General features: G+C 38.3%; 1 protein-coding gene and 1 pseudogene across 2 annotated transcripts; one reads left to right on the top strand and one right to left on the bottom strand.

Moving 5' to 3' along the window:
* The first annotated feature begins 2,349 nt into the window (after positions 1–2,349).
* LOC306735326 (gonadotropin-releasing hormone II receptor-like) lies at positions 2,350–4,839 on the top strand (annotated as a pseudogene). Its single transcript has 3 exons — positions 2,350–2,939; positions 3,279–3,483; positions 4,313–4,839. The product of its transcript is annotated as a gonadotropin-releasing hormone II receptor-like (transcript).
* A 4,724-nt stretch (positions 4,840–9,563) lies between these two features.
* wdr93 (WD repeat domain 93) lies at positions 9,564–14,349 on the bottom strand (the record flags this gene model as incomplete). The annotated part of the gene is given in 15 exon segments (XM_079216787.1): positions 9,564–9,672; positions 9,847–10,033; positions 10,203–10,359; positions 10,478–10,538; positions 10,662–10,869; positions 11,331–11,520; positions 11,523–11,635; positions 11,780–11,850; positions 12,140–12,293; positions 12,480–12,564; positions 12,983–13,068; positions 13,169–13,247; positions 13,476–13,540; positions 13,742–13,943; positions 14,239–14,349. Coding segments are annotated over 15 exon segments (1,878 nt in total).
* Between the last annotated feature and the right edge of the window lie 2,954 nt (positions 14,350–17,303).

Genomic DNA, 17,303 nt, shown 5'->3' with positions numbered 1-17,303 from the left:
AGTAGATGCTTTTCAAAGGTCAAACCTGTGCCAGTGAAACACATTTGTGATATTATCCACGTAGATATGCCTTATTTTTGTGACTTTTACTGTTGTCAACTTTAAAATGTAATATTAGGCATAAACAAGATACCCTGCTAAAAATGTCTACCACTAAGAATTTCACTAATGAAATTGTGTGTCACAAATTACCAAACATGCTGTCACAAATTAGCCTGACAAACATGACAATGAAAAACACTTTCACTACTTCAGGTATTTATCGTATTGGGGGGAAACCTGACAAGAACGGGGTCACAAACATGACAAAAACTACCCCAATATGCCCTTTTCACAGCCATTTTGACATGTCACAGCAGGGTCAACCTGGGTGTAATTGGTACAAATATGTATGTTCCCGTTCTATTTAGTGCGTCATTCCAATGAGCAGGCATGCACAATACCATGCAAGGCCCTGGCCCAATTAAATGGAGCAGGGCCATAATTAAGTATTAATTACACCTGCAACAACATTTCAAAACGACTGCAGTGGAAATGGACTTTAGAGCTGAATACAGCTGAAAGACTTGGATCTTCTGTGTGTTTGCAGACATGTTTTTTGTGGTCAAAGATAATATTTTTGTTCAATCAGTCTCAGCTGCCTGCAGTATGAAACTGTAGCTTTTACTAGAGGATTTCACACAACACTGGCAAATTCCAAAAAGTGGTTTAATTATGAATACTCATCCATTATGGTCACACTTATGTCTTCCTGACATTTACTGAGAAAAAAAACGATAAGTTTATTCGCCCCCACAAATCTCTCTTTTCTTATCTAACTAAATCTGTCAATGAGTCCCCGCCCCCGGGTTTCTGTGTCTCGGTTCTGATTGGAAGAGATGGGGGAAGGTGGAGCGGCTTGACGCGCTCTGGACGCGCTGGCTATCAGAGGAGCTGGACAGTTGTTGAAGGTGCCACTGCCTTGCAAAACTTACAGCAGCCTGCGCCCTGCAGTGATTTGAGACGATTGTGGATCCCAGAATTGCACGAAAAGCAAAACCAACAGTCCTGCTCGTTGCACATGAACGTAAGTTTGCTTTTTCGCATGCAATGCTTACTGTTGTCCGAGGCTACACAGAGAAGGGACATGATACTGTAGGTATAGTTTTGTTTTTAATGGTTTGGCTGCGTGCACTCAGTGTCAAACATGTTTTTGTTTTATTGAATATATTGATTTGGTTGTATTTCAAATCATGCAAAGTATCTGTAAGTCCTCTCTGTGCCATCTGTAGAGCAGTTTAACAGTGTTACATGATCGGGATACTCAGCATGATGTTATCTACATTCATGCATCTGTATGTCTGTATGAGCGCGGTTATCTTTTTAAAAGAACATTTGGGGATTGATTGTAAAAAGAAAATGTTGGGTTTAGTCAAATTATTTCAATTCATCTTTGTTTATTTTCACCTCAAAATAAGGACATTTCAGAGAGAAAACAGAAACTGGATGAGCGCGTGTGCATGTGCGTAATTGTGCTAAAATGACCGTCTTTGCATATCACATTTTATACGTTTACATTACTAACATGATGTTATGTGTCGTCTATTCAACCAACATGTTTTTGTGTATGATTAAAGCTCCCCTTTTAATGAAAGTTAACGTCAGGAGAACATGGTAAACATGTGAGTCACATTGAATGGACTAAAAAATGCCTTGAAGTTTTTGTGGGTTTATTATTCACAGCATCAGTCTAATGTCAGTGAGCTCTGCTTTGCTGTACAGATGTGGAGGACAACACTAAAGATTTTTTTTTTCTCCCTGTAGCAGTCTATTGGGAATTATTTTAGTTTGAGCTCACACAACAAATATTACGATTAATTACATAGTAATTACATGTTCTTAGTGTTCCAATTGTAGTTGATTTATAAATAAATGTTGATGGTATAATATAATAATACTCTTTATTTATTACTTCCAAAAAATATGAATGAATTAAAAAATATATATAATCTTTCTCTTCCATTGTTATTATGATTACTGAATAACAGCACAGCACACACACACCATTGGTACATTATAATAGCACTATTACATTTAGATCATAGTGTACTATATTCATAATGTCCATGTTAATTACAGTTTGTGAGCTTCATCTTTCCACTTCACTGAATTGCAATGCGAATGTCACTCCCATATCATGATTACTTCCTCTTGATAACATGTAAATAAATGCATTATTCATTCATAGGATGTTTGTGTTTCTTTTGAAACACAAATGTGTTTGGATCCCTTCATGGTCCTTGGCTCATTCATCTTTAACTATATTGATTGTCTCTTTTTGCTTTACTCTTGTTACCAGCACTAATCTTCATGGTGGATGAGCAGAATGTTGCTTCCTCTGCAAGCCTCAGAAAATGAACGCCACTCTGTGTGATCCTGCAGCGATCATGTATCCCCTCCTGACAACGAACCACCAACCGAATGCCAACTGCTCCTTGCCCTCTTCCAACTGGACAGTGGGGTATGATGCCCTGCAGCTACCTACATTCACAACAGCAGCGAAAGTCAGAGTGATTATCACCTGCATTCTCTGTGGCATATCGGCCTCCTGCAACCTCGCTGTGCTGTGGGCGGCATGCAGAGATGGGAAACGCAAATCCCACGTCAAGGTGCTGATAATCAACCTGACGGTTGCTGATCTGCTGGTCACCTTCATCGTGATGCCTGTGGATGCCGTGTGGAACATCACAGTCCAGTGGCTTGCTGGGGACTTTGCCTGCAGGCTACTGATGTTTCTTAAGTTGCAGGCAATGTACTCATGCGCCTTTGTCACGGTGGTGATCAGTCTGGATAGGCAGTCAGCCATACTCAACCCTCTGGCTATCAGTAAAGCCAGGAAGAGGAACAGAGTCATGCTGACGGTGGCGTGGGGTATGAGTGTGGTGCTGTCAGTTCCTCAGGTAAGTTCAGGTGTCCACCCTGACGACAAGGGCCGGAGGTCAGGACTGTTTTTCATTAGATAAACAGGTTTTCATTAAACACGTCATGTCCAGAACATTAACATGCAAAGAGGAACAAGGTCACCTTCTATCGTCTCATGTCATTCTTACATCATGGTTGGGTTTAAAATAAGTATGTTAACTAAATAAAACATAATAATGATATCTAAAAAGATGAATGAACATGGCCACTAGTTTATTCCTTCTGAGCCATCTGTCGCTCAATTACCATTAGGATGGATCTTTCAGTGATCAATTAATTAATTAATTAATTATAATTAACCTCCTTTCCCTCCTCAGACTTTTCTTTTTCACAATGTGACCATCATCCTTCCCGAGGACTTCACTCAGTGTACCACACGTGGAAGTTTTGTCACTCACTGGCATGAAACGTGCTACAACATGTTCACTTTTTCCTGCCTGTTCCTGTTGCCTCTGGTCATCATGATCACCTGCTACACAAGGATCTTCTGCGAGATCTCCAAACGACTGAAAAAGGACAACTGTGAGTTCAAATGGTGTCTGAATCTCGGTGAATCAGTTTACTTCAGTGATTAGTATATACAACATAACTGTTGCTGTTGTCTGTTTGACCCTTTTATTAATATAAGCACATTGATAAAAGCTGGGCTGTGTTTGTAAGGGGATTTAATGCTTAGTGAAACTTATCAAGAACTGGACCCACATCTATTGTGTCTATTTAGTGACACTTTTACAACTATCGGGTACTTTAGATTACATTTGGTGCAGATATCCATGGTGGTCAGAAAAGGAATTTTAATAACATTGGTGCTGCTATACTCGATTTCTGACTTTCTTTGTGTAATTAGCCAATGTTAGCATGCTAATGCAGTAATGGTAGGCATGGTAAATATTATACCAGCTAAACATCCACATGTAAGCATTGTGAGAGCATGTTAGCCGGCTGGCCGCAGTAGTAATTGAGCTCAAGACAACACTATAGTGTCACTGTTGATTTAAAGGGTTAAATGTCATTGTTCAATGCTGTGAGATAGAAACCTTAAAACCTGGCCGAATAAAACCCAAACTTTCTGCAACATAAGTCAGAACTGTGACCCAACCTTTTAAAATAAGTTACAGAACAGTTATTGTACCGTATATACACTAAATTAAATTCAGCTGTTATCATTTGGTCACAAAAGTCACATTGAGAATGAGTACAAACTTTCCACTCCCTTTTCTCTACCACGTCCCTCTAAGAGTGAATCACTCCTAATCATGATGAATGACTGTATTTTACACTATATTTTGTTAGTTTAGATGCAAGCCTTTTATAATGTGTACTATGCTTCTGTCATTTGTTCTGCTCCCAGTGACCTCCAATGAATTGCATTTGCGTTGCTCGAAGAATAACATCCCGAGAGCCCGGATGAGAACTCTAAAAATGAGTATTGTGATTGTCTCGTCTTTCATTATCTGCTGGACTCCATACTACCTGCTGGGCCTGTGGTACTGGTTCTTCCCCAACGACCTTGAGGGGAAGGTCTCCCACTCACTGACCCACATCCTGTTCATCTTCGGGCTCGTCAATGCCTGCCTGGACCCACTCATCTACGGCCTGTTCACCATCCACTTCCGAAAAGGGCTCCGGAGGTTTTACTGCAACGCCACCACAGTGTCCGACCTCGACAACAACACGGTTTTAACTGGATCTTTCACTTGTGCTGCCAACTCTTTGCCACTGAAAAGAGAGGTGAGCCCTGCCATCCAGGAGAGGTTCATGTTGTGCGGCGATAACCACAGCAAAGCAGAGTCAACGTCACCAAGAAGCAGCTTCTTAACAGCAGACAATTATGCAGAGAGAGATGCAAACCAGTCCAGCCCCGAGAGCATCATATGAGGAGAAGACAGGGTGGAGGCTCTCTGACAAGTTTTACTCGTGTTTTATTTATTCCAATGTATTTAATGTCTGACTGTCTGCTGTGTGGGGTTCTGAATACCCTGAATACTATGTGCCATTTGGATTTACTTCACTCGTAACATGCTTCTGACAATAATCATAGCTGCCATTAAACACAGAATTTCATATTTCCTTGAAAGGGGGAAACTTGATAAAATAAACATACAGACAGAACCCAACATTAACATATTAAGCTTCTGTAATAAATTAATGTTTAGCGCTCTGTATATTGTAACTCGTGGTCATCATCTTGAATTAAATGTATTCACTGGGATTTGGAGTGTCTCTTGTGAATCAATTGCTGTTGGAAATGTAGCCAATTTTCAGAGGTGAAATTGCAACAGGCCGTCTCAAATGTAACTAAAATTGTAAGCACACAAATTCCTGTTCCAATGTCATATGCCAACACATACCTATGTCTGATGTGTAACAGTAGGCTCCCTGAGGGCACTGCTGCTGTTAATCAGTGATGATTCACCGTGTTCAAATGGAAAGGCCATTTCTACCCTATAATTGTGACAAATTGATGTGTGGCAGAGATAACAAATAACTTTCAAATCATCCTCAGCTCAATGGGGGAAACGCAATTTTCTTCTTTTGTTTAGAACACATAATGATACAGAGGTAGGTCAAGGTGCAGAGACTCACATAACCGGCATAACATGTCCTTTTAGAAGTAGAGTCTCAAAACTTTATCAGGTTTTCTAATAAACATGATTTACTGAACATTGCATATACACATACAACTCTAAATGGAAATCTGAATCACTGACATTTTCAGCTTATCGCGCTTCTTCCATATCTTACAAAATACATAATTTATTTAGAAAAAGTATACAGGCACAAGGATTTATTTCAGCCCTCCAGGCCTCATGTGAAAGATATTCTACGTTACTGTGGCTAAGCGCAATACTAATTGTAAACTGAAATAATCAACTTGATCCATTATTTAAATTGGCCAAATCCTCCATTAACATCCTTTGCATGCATTCCTGCATCTATTTAATCTTCCTGAATGGGACATTGAGGACACCAAATAATGGCATTCATAAATACATAAATACAGTGTGCCACCAGGATCAGAAAAAAATGTCCTTATTTTAAACATGACTGTCCAGGTAATAGCTGTAGTTTCAAATCTACCCTACAACATGTGAGTATAGTAATCGGTCAATTTTTCTCATCTAACTATTGGCAAGAAGGCGTATTTCACAAAATGTCTAACTACTCTTTGTATCTACTTTATATCATCGTTTCAGCATTTATTATTCTTTATGTAGCAAAATAAGCTCAACGTTCAACTGTTTTCCAGTTAGCTTCAGAGGAAAACACTTTTCTGACAAATGAATCCTTGCCACTGTCATTTATGCTGTTTTGTTTGTCTCCTTATGCCAGGTATCAAAAATGACAAAAAGGCTATTATTACTAATTATAACATTATTATTAATACATGCCTTTGTCTCCAGCAGGCTGGACTACTGTAACACTCTTCTGTCTGGTGTGTCGAAGAACATTTTGGGTTGGCTACAGTTCTCAAATAACACAGCAGAAATTTAATTCAATTCAGTTTATTTTGTAACTCAAAATCACAAATTACAAATTTTCCTCAGAGGGCTTTAAAATGTGTACACATACGACATCCCTGTCCCAGGACCTTACATCGGATCAGGAAAAACTCCCTAAAAAAATACTAAAAAACATTTCACAAGGAAAAAAGGAAGAAACGTCAGGAGAGCAACAGAGGATGATCCCTCTCCCCGGATGGACAGAAGCAACAGATGGCATGTGTACAGAATGAACAACGTAACAGAGTTACAGCACATTCAATGAATATGACAGAAATTATTCATATAATAAGCCGTATAATAAGTAGTAGGCATCGACCACGATCCAGATAACCACGACCCATGTCAGCAGGAGGTAGAGAGGATGGGCATCAGGAGGGCTATGGCAGGACCGGCTCCAGACAGCCACGAGCCATGGAAACTTGAGGCGAGAAAGCACAGAGGCTCCGGGGAGTAGAGATAGTAATGTGCATTAAAGAGACATGAATTCATCCAGAAGGAGAGAGAGAAGAGGAGAAGAGGAGCTCAGTGTATCCTAAGATGGTCCCCAGCAGTCTAGGCCTGTAGCAGCATAGGGGCTGGACCAGGGCAAAGCCAGCCCTAACTATAAGCGCTATCAAAGAAGAACGTCTTAAGTCTACTATTAAATGAGGTGACTGTGTCCTCCCCCGGACTGAAAGTGGAAGCTGGTTCTACAGAAGAGGAGCTTGATAACTGAAAGCTCTGACTCCCATCCTACTTTTTAAGACGAACCACAAGTTGCATTCAGTGAGCGCAACGCTCTAGTGTTGTAATATGGCACTATAAGCTCCTTAAGATATGATGGTGCATCACCAGTTAAGGCTTTGTCGGAGTAATGCGATATCTTAGTTTTTGTTAGTACACGTGCTGCAGCATTCTGGATCAACTAGAGAGATTTAAGAGACTTATTAGAGCAGCCTGATAATAAGGAGCAGTAACCATTCTAGAAGTAACAAATGCGTGAATCAATTTTTCTGCATCGCTTTGAGACCAGATGTGCCTGAATTCTGAAATGTTACGTAGGTAAAAAAAGGCAGTCCTTGAGATTTGTTTTTGAAATATTCTGTGGATAATCAAACAAAGAGCCCACATTACTGTACTCCAATCTTAAAATATGTACATTGGTTACCTGTTTGCCACATAAGTAATTTGAAAAATTGTTCCATATCCTGCTCTTTTGATACATCTTTTATTTTCATGTTATTTTCCTTTATTGTTTTATTATAAATGATATCATTATGATTATATTATCTGCTTTTATGTTAAGCACTTTGTGTTACATTGCACTACATATATACATGTAGTTTATTCTTGGTGTCCCTAGGGACCTCAGTCGGTAGTCCTTGTAAGTTAAATATGTTGGCAGGATGTGGATAAGTAATGGCGGGTTTGTTTTATTATGTTCTAGTGAAAGAAAATGTTCATGAAGCACAAATGTCACAAACAACTTACTAAAAACCATCAAACCAACAGCAAACAGTGACAATGATTAGAGAAAGGTCTTCGCCTCGTTGTAGGTGCTTAATTTAATTTAAGAAGCCATTGCTGCACTGTTTTTACTGTCTGATGTTGACAACAACACATGCCAGGCTCTTTGAATCCAGCACCTGCACTTTCATTACGTTCTAAATGATGTTTGGCTCTTTGGCAACAACACTCAGCAAAGCTTTTTAGAAATTTAAATGAGGCTTTCAAGCACATATTAAAATCGGTATCAGTTGTACCAGTTCCTTTTCACAGAGAGACACCACAGTATGATCTGATATGACTGGTGAGGATGGAGCACAAATGATGCAATAATGTAGATACACATTTCTATGCCAACAATGGGAGAGATGCCATCAAATGGACACCAAGCACATTCTGTCAAAAATAATTGCCAGTATTGTTCTGCAGACAATCTAAACTAATACAAAAAACAATCAGGACATATTCAACATACACACATTGCTGATTGGTTATTGCTGAGCAATATGATGTCTCTGATAGATTAAGATCTTCTGACTTATTTTCAACTAATTTGCTGTAAACCTGGTACTAAAAAAATACGGACAATGTTTAGAAGTTGAAAACTTGAGCACCCAGCTACTAATGCTGCCCACCAACCTCCATTTTTCTTCTGTGTGCATGAAACTGTGTCCATAAGAGGTTAGTCTCTTCATAGTGGACTAACTTCTCAGGAGGGAAAAGGGGTCAAAGAATTGAATCAAATGTTTGTTTTTCTTTCCATTATATTCAAAACTGTATCAGTGGCATGAAATGATTTAGCTGAACAAGAACATACCTCTTCTTTTATTACTGCCTAAAGACAAACACAAACTAAACAGATTACACAATTTTAATACATTCAATTCAATTAAGCAAAATCTCTGCACCCTGCCCTGTTTTTTTTGTGTCTTCTGACATTCAAAAACGTGGCCTATGAAACATTCAAAGACCCCAAAGGCAACAAAAAAACATTGTGCCTTCATGCACTCATCCTTTTAAAATAAGGCGATACGGCCTTCCAGCACCACACATATAACAACAACTTTTTGTAAAGCAAGACAAAAAAAGGATCAGTGCATGAACTGTGTTTGTTTTGTCTTAAAATTAAGAAAATAAAGCCCTGGAGAAAAATCATATTTGATCATTTACATGGCAGCAAGCTAAACATGAGTTACTAGATTCAATGCTACTTCCAACAAGATAACATCTATGGTTTATTGGAAAAATACGTCTGTCTGAAATTGAAATTGAAATTGAAATTTGTCAGAAATATTTACATAAAAAAATAATAATTCAAAACTATTTTCAAGGCAATGCCTTATGAGTATTCAGATAAACTTGAATATAATTATTTTTACACTTACTTTATACATTTATTTTCAACTATAAACCATTACTATACTGCCCTAATTGCAGGAATTTAACATGGAAAATGACATATGTGTGTGAATGAGCACTGTATGTTTTGCTGAATAGTGCAATAAAGGTGGTGGGAATTAAAAGAAGCTTTTAACCAACATAAAATGAACATGCACACAAACAAAACATACAATAGAACCTCTGTGCAAATAAATCATGAGCTGCAGTTTTTCAGCTGGCTGCAGTTCTGCTGTGTCTCTGTTGTACCATCACTGCAGTTTCCTGGAGCTGCTTCCATGCCTGCATTAAAGCATTGGTCCTTTCATCCACAGACAGCGCTCTTCACATGAAAACATAGGAAACACATGACAAAACACTACTTTAACATTCAAATATGAATTGTTGGTGCTTCGTCCTCGGGACGGGAATCTACGAGTTACCGGACTCCTCTCGGGAATACATTTTGATATTACATATTCAGATTATTGTGGCATAACGACATAAAAATGGCCACCTTTGCTGGAGGTAGAGATTGCAGGTTTCCTCCAGAGTTACACAGCTCAGTGTGTTTAGTTGTCGTGGAGAGTCTGGAAGTGACACAATATACTGCTTGATAATGTCAAGCTCTCCAAAACGGAAGATGAAAAGCTGACTCTGGCTTCCTACTTCAGAAGACGCACTGCAGCTGGAGTCCTGGTCACCTGATTGAGACATGAACGCTCTTTGTTACCGTTTTTTTGCCGACATTTCCGTGTCAATATGAACCGTTTAAAAGTCATACTCTTCCAGAAATACACCAGTGATTCCCTCATCAATTCTTGCTTCCTGCTATGGTGTAACAACAAAGCCCAAATGTTGCTTTGGGTTTACCTTGTATGAACAGAGTCTGCTGTTTGGTGTTCAGAGCATAAACAGGATGGCAGGGAGTGGCAACCCGATGAGTTGTGGGAAGCATCAAGAAGCAAACATTGGATCTTTTGATGACATCTTGAAGGAACATTTTCCCATTGGTTTGCACCACAAGCGACTAGTTTAAACAAGAAAAATAAGACAGCAGGACTCAAAGAGTTGAAAATGATCATACTGAAAGTATTGGACCGCATTATAAGCTTTAAACTTTATATAAAAAATGTCAGTGTTTTTACCAAACTCTGCAGGAACGGCACTGATGCAGTGACAGTTGGAATGTCCCCGCTGTCTTTTGGCCTATAGAGATATGGAAAATAATGCTTGAAATTGTTTTGTTTGATATAATATGATTGTATTTCATTTGAGAGGAAAATGTTAGATGCATCCTTTAAATGTGGAAATATGTAAAACTAAGCTAACCTTTTAGAGAGCTGCACTGTGCACGACTCTGTCCCTCTTCCTGCGGTGACTGTGTGAATTGCTCCACTTTTACACAACAACAAAAGACAGACTTTTGCTGCGGTAAAAGTCTGGGAAACATCAGCATACTCAGGCCAATAATCCACAAATTGCATCCTGAAGAAGGCGCTGTCTGTTGCTGACACAAAGACAACTGACAATGGAGACCCTAAAGGAAAGGCAGGAAGAAGAGAATCAAACCTGGTTTAAGTTACAAGCAAAGGTGTCTGTTAGCTGGGCAATCACTCACACACACACACACACACACACACACACACACACACACACACACACACACACACACACACACACACACACACACATATGTATGTATTATTCCCCACAAACTGATTCAGCCTCATTATTGCTTTTCAGCTAAGTTTGTTTTTGGGAAATCCTAAATATATATTGCAACTAACTGAGACAAATAACTTGATATAATTCATTAATCATGGAAGAGTGAAAGTAGAAATATTACAATAAAACTACATTGAACTTTATTTCCATCATGATCATGTGCTTATTATGTTTACACTATAATATACTATAGGCAAGGATACGATGCTTGCAGACTATTTTTATTTTAAATGTGCAACACTTTAAAGCTACGTCAATTTAGGATTTTCTCACCAGACAGCCTGTCCCACACACACACCAAAGCATCATCGAGCCCAAGAGCTATGTGACGGCTGCATCTACTAACAGCAGAGCAGAGAATTTTCTTCGCATTTGGCCACAAAATATCTGGCATGGGTTCCACATCTGTGTCAAAAAGGGGAAGGGTCAAAACCCAAAAAGTATGCCTATTATTTAACAGCAGCCATCACACTGAGCAGAAAACACCGTGCCTGTTTTGTTCTTTGGTGCTTTTTGCAGCAAGTACTGAAGAAGAGTATGGCTGCCACTCCACCACACACAAACAGCAACAGGCAATCCTGCTGAGAAAAGGAAAGGTCAGAGATGAATCGGGATATAAATTATGTTTTCAAAACAGCAGCCAATCATAGAAAATTCACAAATTTAACACTCAAATCACATATTGGAGAAAACAAGCTAACCTTACCCCCTCCAATACAAACCTGGCTGAGACTTTGCTTTACTGCCACCAGGAAACTGACCACAAGGCAGAAGGAAGTGTTGGGTGCAACGTCTGAAAAAGATCCATGTGATTGAGATGAGAGTAGAAGATTGCTGAGCATCTGCATTTACATTTAATGATTTACATGATTCCTAGGCAATATAACTACCAACTCATTTTGGTTTCAAAAGTGGGGATGGAGTCAGGGGGTCCTAAACCCAACCACATTATTAAATAGATACATAAAGGCTCAAAAGTATTCCATCAAGAACCATGTACTTATTAAATGTCTTAAATCTACAACAGGTCAAAGCAGCTTAGCTGTGAAATGCTGAATGCATTTGTGTAAACTTTGTCGTACTGTGGGCTTTCATTCTTTTCCTTTGGTTTTCCTGCATCTCTGTTAAAACACAGTTCCTCCCATTGACGACTGCTGCTAGTGTCGATTTCCGGAGCCAAACAGTGTGAAAACCAATCTGTCATCTGGAACACCTCAAGTGGACCATCCAACGTCCCTGCAGAAGAGCAGAAACATGCTGGGATATTGATTATTCGCTGCAATGTGTGCTCATGCTTGTTCTATTACGTTTGTAACAAAAACAACTTTTGGGAATATCCAGTCGCTAAAACAAGCGATACAGTGTAATATTGGATTTCTTTACACACTATACTTGTAAACACTGTTGCTGATAACATTATACCTGCTGGAATTTTGGGTGGCTTGATTTTAATCACAACTGCAACTGGAGACCATTTCACATCCACTTCTCCAGATGAGTTTAGGTCCTGAGGATTACAAAAGATTCCAACTGCCTAAACCTGACCTTGTAATGTACTATTGTTGACATAGTAGTTTCTGGCAGCAGTTAAACAGACATACATTCTATTTAAAATATATAATAACAGTAAAGAAAGGAGGGGAAAATGTATTCATATTTATTGTGCTAAATATGTGCACAAAGAAATGAAGAACATAAAAAGACAGCTACTCTGGATTGCAACTGTTTTCAAAGTGAATTCTCTTCCTCAGGCAGCATGGAGTCCAAACCTTTTGTATTATTTGTGCCATCACAAGCCTGTATCTGTGCATATATTTAGCATTTCATTAAAACAAAAACAAAAAAATGCATAAAGCCACACTAAGTTCAGATTCAAATGGTAGTCAAATCAAATGTAACTGTGAGTAAGATGCCTCCTGGTACACAACCTGTTTTTGTGATGCTGTCTCTATCTCTTTCAGCCATGCTTCTGAGGGGAAGTGATAAACCTTGAGCCAAACGGCACCGTTACCTGACAGAGAGGTAAAACTCATGTGGATGAATATTTGAATGTGAAGTCTTAAAATCGTATATTACTAATAGCTCAAACAGGAAGTAACGTCCTTACTTACAGCTGATTGACGCAGCTCCATAATCTCCCCCTTCAGACAGTTCAAATGTCAAGCAAATGCTCCTTTTGTTGATATTTTCCTGATGATGAAATCATTGTTTTAATTTGTTAATTTTCAATTTATTCAATTCCTATAACTATTACATTAATAAAAATATAAAAAGTATATCCTATAAATATACACATCATTTTGCAAACCATTAAAAAAAAGAACAAAACTGCTCTGTAGGTGCCTTTGTCAAGAACACGTAAAAAACATTACATTTTTTTGTGGTGTAACAACAACAACAAAAGATTTCTATACGCACCATGATGTTAATAACACTAAGGGGGTGAATGCCTTCACAGTGATATGCAAAGACTCTGGCAACACCTGCAGTGGAAGATGAAAGCAGCTGACGTCTGATACAATTTAAAGCTGGGTGTTATTGTCTCAGTGCAGTAATAATTCATGGCTTCAAGATCAAATATTTCAAGCGTCAATCTGTGTTTGTTAATTTGTGAAAATCGGCATATGTTTTTTTTTTTTTTTTTTTTTAAACGAAGGAAGGGATGAGACAGGCATACTACCCACCCATGTCATCAACAGTGCCAAGCAGATAGGCGGTCTCAACCATTCTGGTCATCTGGATAGATGTAATTTCCAGTGCGTCCTGCTGCCACTCTGCAGCACTGCGCAGAGAAGATGCGCACCACACAGACAAGCCCTGGGAGTGACCCAGGCTGAGGTACCTGCCGTCTTCCGAGCATGCCAGACAGTTGGTGCTCACTGGAAGCTGACACAGTCCCACATTTCATTTCATTAGAAAACCCTGATCTTTTTATTCAATCACTTTATTTTTACTCGAATAAAAAGCAAGTGCTTTATGTGCCTGTAGAGCCTTTCAGACATATTTGTTACATGGGCTCCACAAATAACCTCGACTGTATTTGACACTAAATACAGTTTTTTACACAAAAAATAATACAAAGTTTAAGAAGCGCTTTGCAAGATGGTTTGTCAAATATTTGCCGTTTAACATCTATGTCATGAACTATTTCCAGACATATCTTGAAACCACCCATCTGTACCTGTGTTGCACCGGACGGTTCCAAACTAGGTGTTTTCTTTCTGGATGTCTCTGTTTTGCAGGCTGCTTCCATTTCTGAGTCGGGGGTACCTTCTCTCGTGTACATAGACATCCTATGAATAATACCCAGAAATGTAAGCAAAGCACTTTGTTTGCGTTAACCTGATACATTTTTAATATATGAGCAAGAGATCCAGGTAACAGACGTTATCATTAATACGGTTTTAACTTTCCCCCTTGTCCCATGTTGTGTCATGCAGACAGTGGTGTAAGGAGTACTTTAATACTTAAGTAAGAGCTCACGGTGACCTCTGGTTCGCTGTAAAATGTCCTTAATTGTCATTTAACTGTCCTGTACTTTCCCGTCGTCGTGAGCCAGCGGTCTTACCTCAGTGTCTCTCCAGCGAGCTGCTGTTTACCACGGTCGTCATGACAGCTGGTCGTAAAGCAAGCCTTACTGTAGTCAACACATCCAGTGACAAATGTTTTTCATTTTACGATTCAGGTATTTTTTGACACGTATCATCACAGTGTTAAATGTAAAAAAAATGTTCTTCACATAATCGTTTTGGTCTTCTTTACGGTTCTGCCACGAATAAACCACTTCCGGTGTCTGCCAAACTCAAGCTTCGATCGTATTTATCTAAAAAAAAAGGGTAAAGGTTTGTAAGCGTATCTAATGGTTGTATTAATGGTTGATGGGACTATTGTTGTTGAATAATTAAAAACCATTATTATTATTAATATTAATGATGATAATAATAACTTATGTCCGAGTTGCAGTTTGTGAACAATCCCTCTGGCCCTTTAAAATATCTTATAAATGTTGGGTTTCAGGGTTTCTAATAAACCATCGCGCTTCAGAGATTAATTGAAGAGCTAAAAAGATCTGAGTTTTTTTTTTCACAATCTTTCAAGCCAAAAGTTGTGTATGGTTTAATAATAATTATGCTTTCACTTAAGTCATTATTTACAATGTATAAACCCTTAAGAAATGGTCACTTATTAGAAAGCTGTACCATTTTGTTTACAATGTTGAGTTTGATGAAATATTGCATGTTGTTTTGTGCCTTTAATAATTTCTGGGGTCTTATCATTCCATGAGCAATCTTGTTCGAGACACCTAATCAATAAACCAGCAAATGCAGCAAAACATCACAGTGCAGTATATTTTCAGACAACTGCACAGCAGAACAATGCTGTGATTAAAGAAAACGTAAATTATATGATCAATGGATGATGCAGATTACCTGTATCGGAAATACAAAGAGAACGGCTCAAAACAAAATCAAATCACTTTGATGTTTTTATTCCTTTGAACAACAGGAAAAGAGAAAGTACATCTGTAAAATGCAGTTCATAAAACATTTCCTCTCTTCTCCGACTCCTCTGTGACTAAGATGAGGCTTTCACTTCAGCAGGTATGTAGTAAACAAAAACACCTACTGTGCAGTACTGGTGCCTTATAAATAAATAGCTCCAGTCCAAAAAACAAAACACTTCATGAATTTTTTTGTAGCTTGTGATTAAGACTTGCACAGATAAATACAATTCATTTAGTGCTTTTGGAAGAAATATTCTGTCTTCAAAACCAGTGATCAATTTATCCTACTCACAGATAATTATGGTCTCCATCAAACTCAATAACCCACAGATAATTATGGTCTTCAATCAACCACTTGACACCATTATACCCGTCCTCTCCCTGAAGCCTTATAATAATTCCCACCCACTACATGATTGAGTAATTTAACAATGTTTTTTTTGTGCTTGAAATATAGCAGCACTGGAGACGATCATCCAATCAAACTTCTCCATGTGCTCAGAGCTGGCAACAGGAATATCAGTCGCAGTATAAAAGTGGTATTCCTAATGATAAACACCTGACCATCTCAATGATGATTATGAAAACAGAGTACCAGATTACAAATGCAACTGATTAATGCAGAATGCCGTCATAGCCAATCAAACTGTGAATTGGACTTTTTTTGTTATTACATAATGAAACATTTCCTTTAGAAAGCAAACGTGTGGGAAAGCCACTGTTGGCATTCATTTGAACAGAGATATGGCTAAAACAAGTTTAAATGTTGCAGCTAACATAAATATAAGGCAGACAACAGATGTGTGTGGATAATGACTCCTTGTTGCTATTGGCAGTTTTAAGATTTTGTCCTATAAAAGTGTAATATTAAGGCTTCCATGTTATTGACTGCGTGATAACATTCTGTACAATTACAATCTGCATGGACATTTAACTAGTCTGCTGTCCCCCTTTTCAGACTGGGATTAGTGCAAAATAAAAAAAATGAATAAGCAATCATTATTAACTGGAAACTAAAGGATATAAACCCTCCAGGCTAGTGTTTGACATTGTACCACAACCTTTTATGATAATCCCATTCACTCGTCACAACCGTGTCAGGTCACACCGTTACGTAACATGTTTCGCCAAACGTTTGATCTGCTCACAATCTCCAATCAGGCTACTTGGAACAAATAAACACTTTGATCTAACAAAACCTGACACATCAAGCTGAGAAGACAAATAGCACAGAATAAAGGCAAGTGGCTTCAAAATAAATACATCAGTAGTTCCAAAGAAGAAATAAAGAGAGAAAGACACTTCTATCCTGTGGGTCAGAATACTGTAAACTAGAATTAGGGCTCGATCTTCACAAAAATGTTACAACTGCCATCAAGGCCAAGCATGTTGGTCCCTTTACCAGTCACTCAAAAGAAAGGGGTGGGAGGTGAATAAATACTTTAAACACAAGTGCATTTGGGAAATAGCATCATCTAAATATTCATGTTAAAACTATTTGAATGTTTTCTAATTTTTCTCAGTGGAATCAGCTGCTTTCAAAATGTATTTTATTAGCAGGATGAAGTCAGGTGGAAAGCACGAGCCCCTTGCTGCCTGTATTGTAAAAAGATCCTCATTTTAATACATCACTTAATATATATATATATATATATATATATATCCTAAAAATATGGTTTTCTGCCAAGGAATAAAATATTTTTACTTGTTTCCGATAAAAAAAAAAAATAAATCAACTTCTT

This window comes from Taurulus bubalis, assembly GCF_910589615.1.
Source record: "Taurulus bubalis genome assembly, chromosome: 4".
Lineage (NCBI taxonomy): Eukaryota > Metazoa > Chordata > Actinopteri > Perciformes > Cottidae > Taurulus > Taurulus bubalis.
This window is presented reverse-complemented; position numbering and strand designations above follow the sequence as displayed.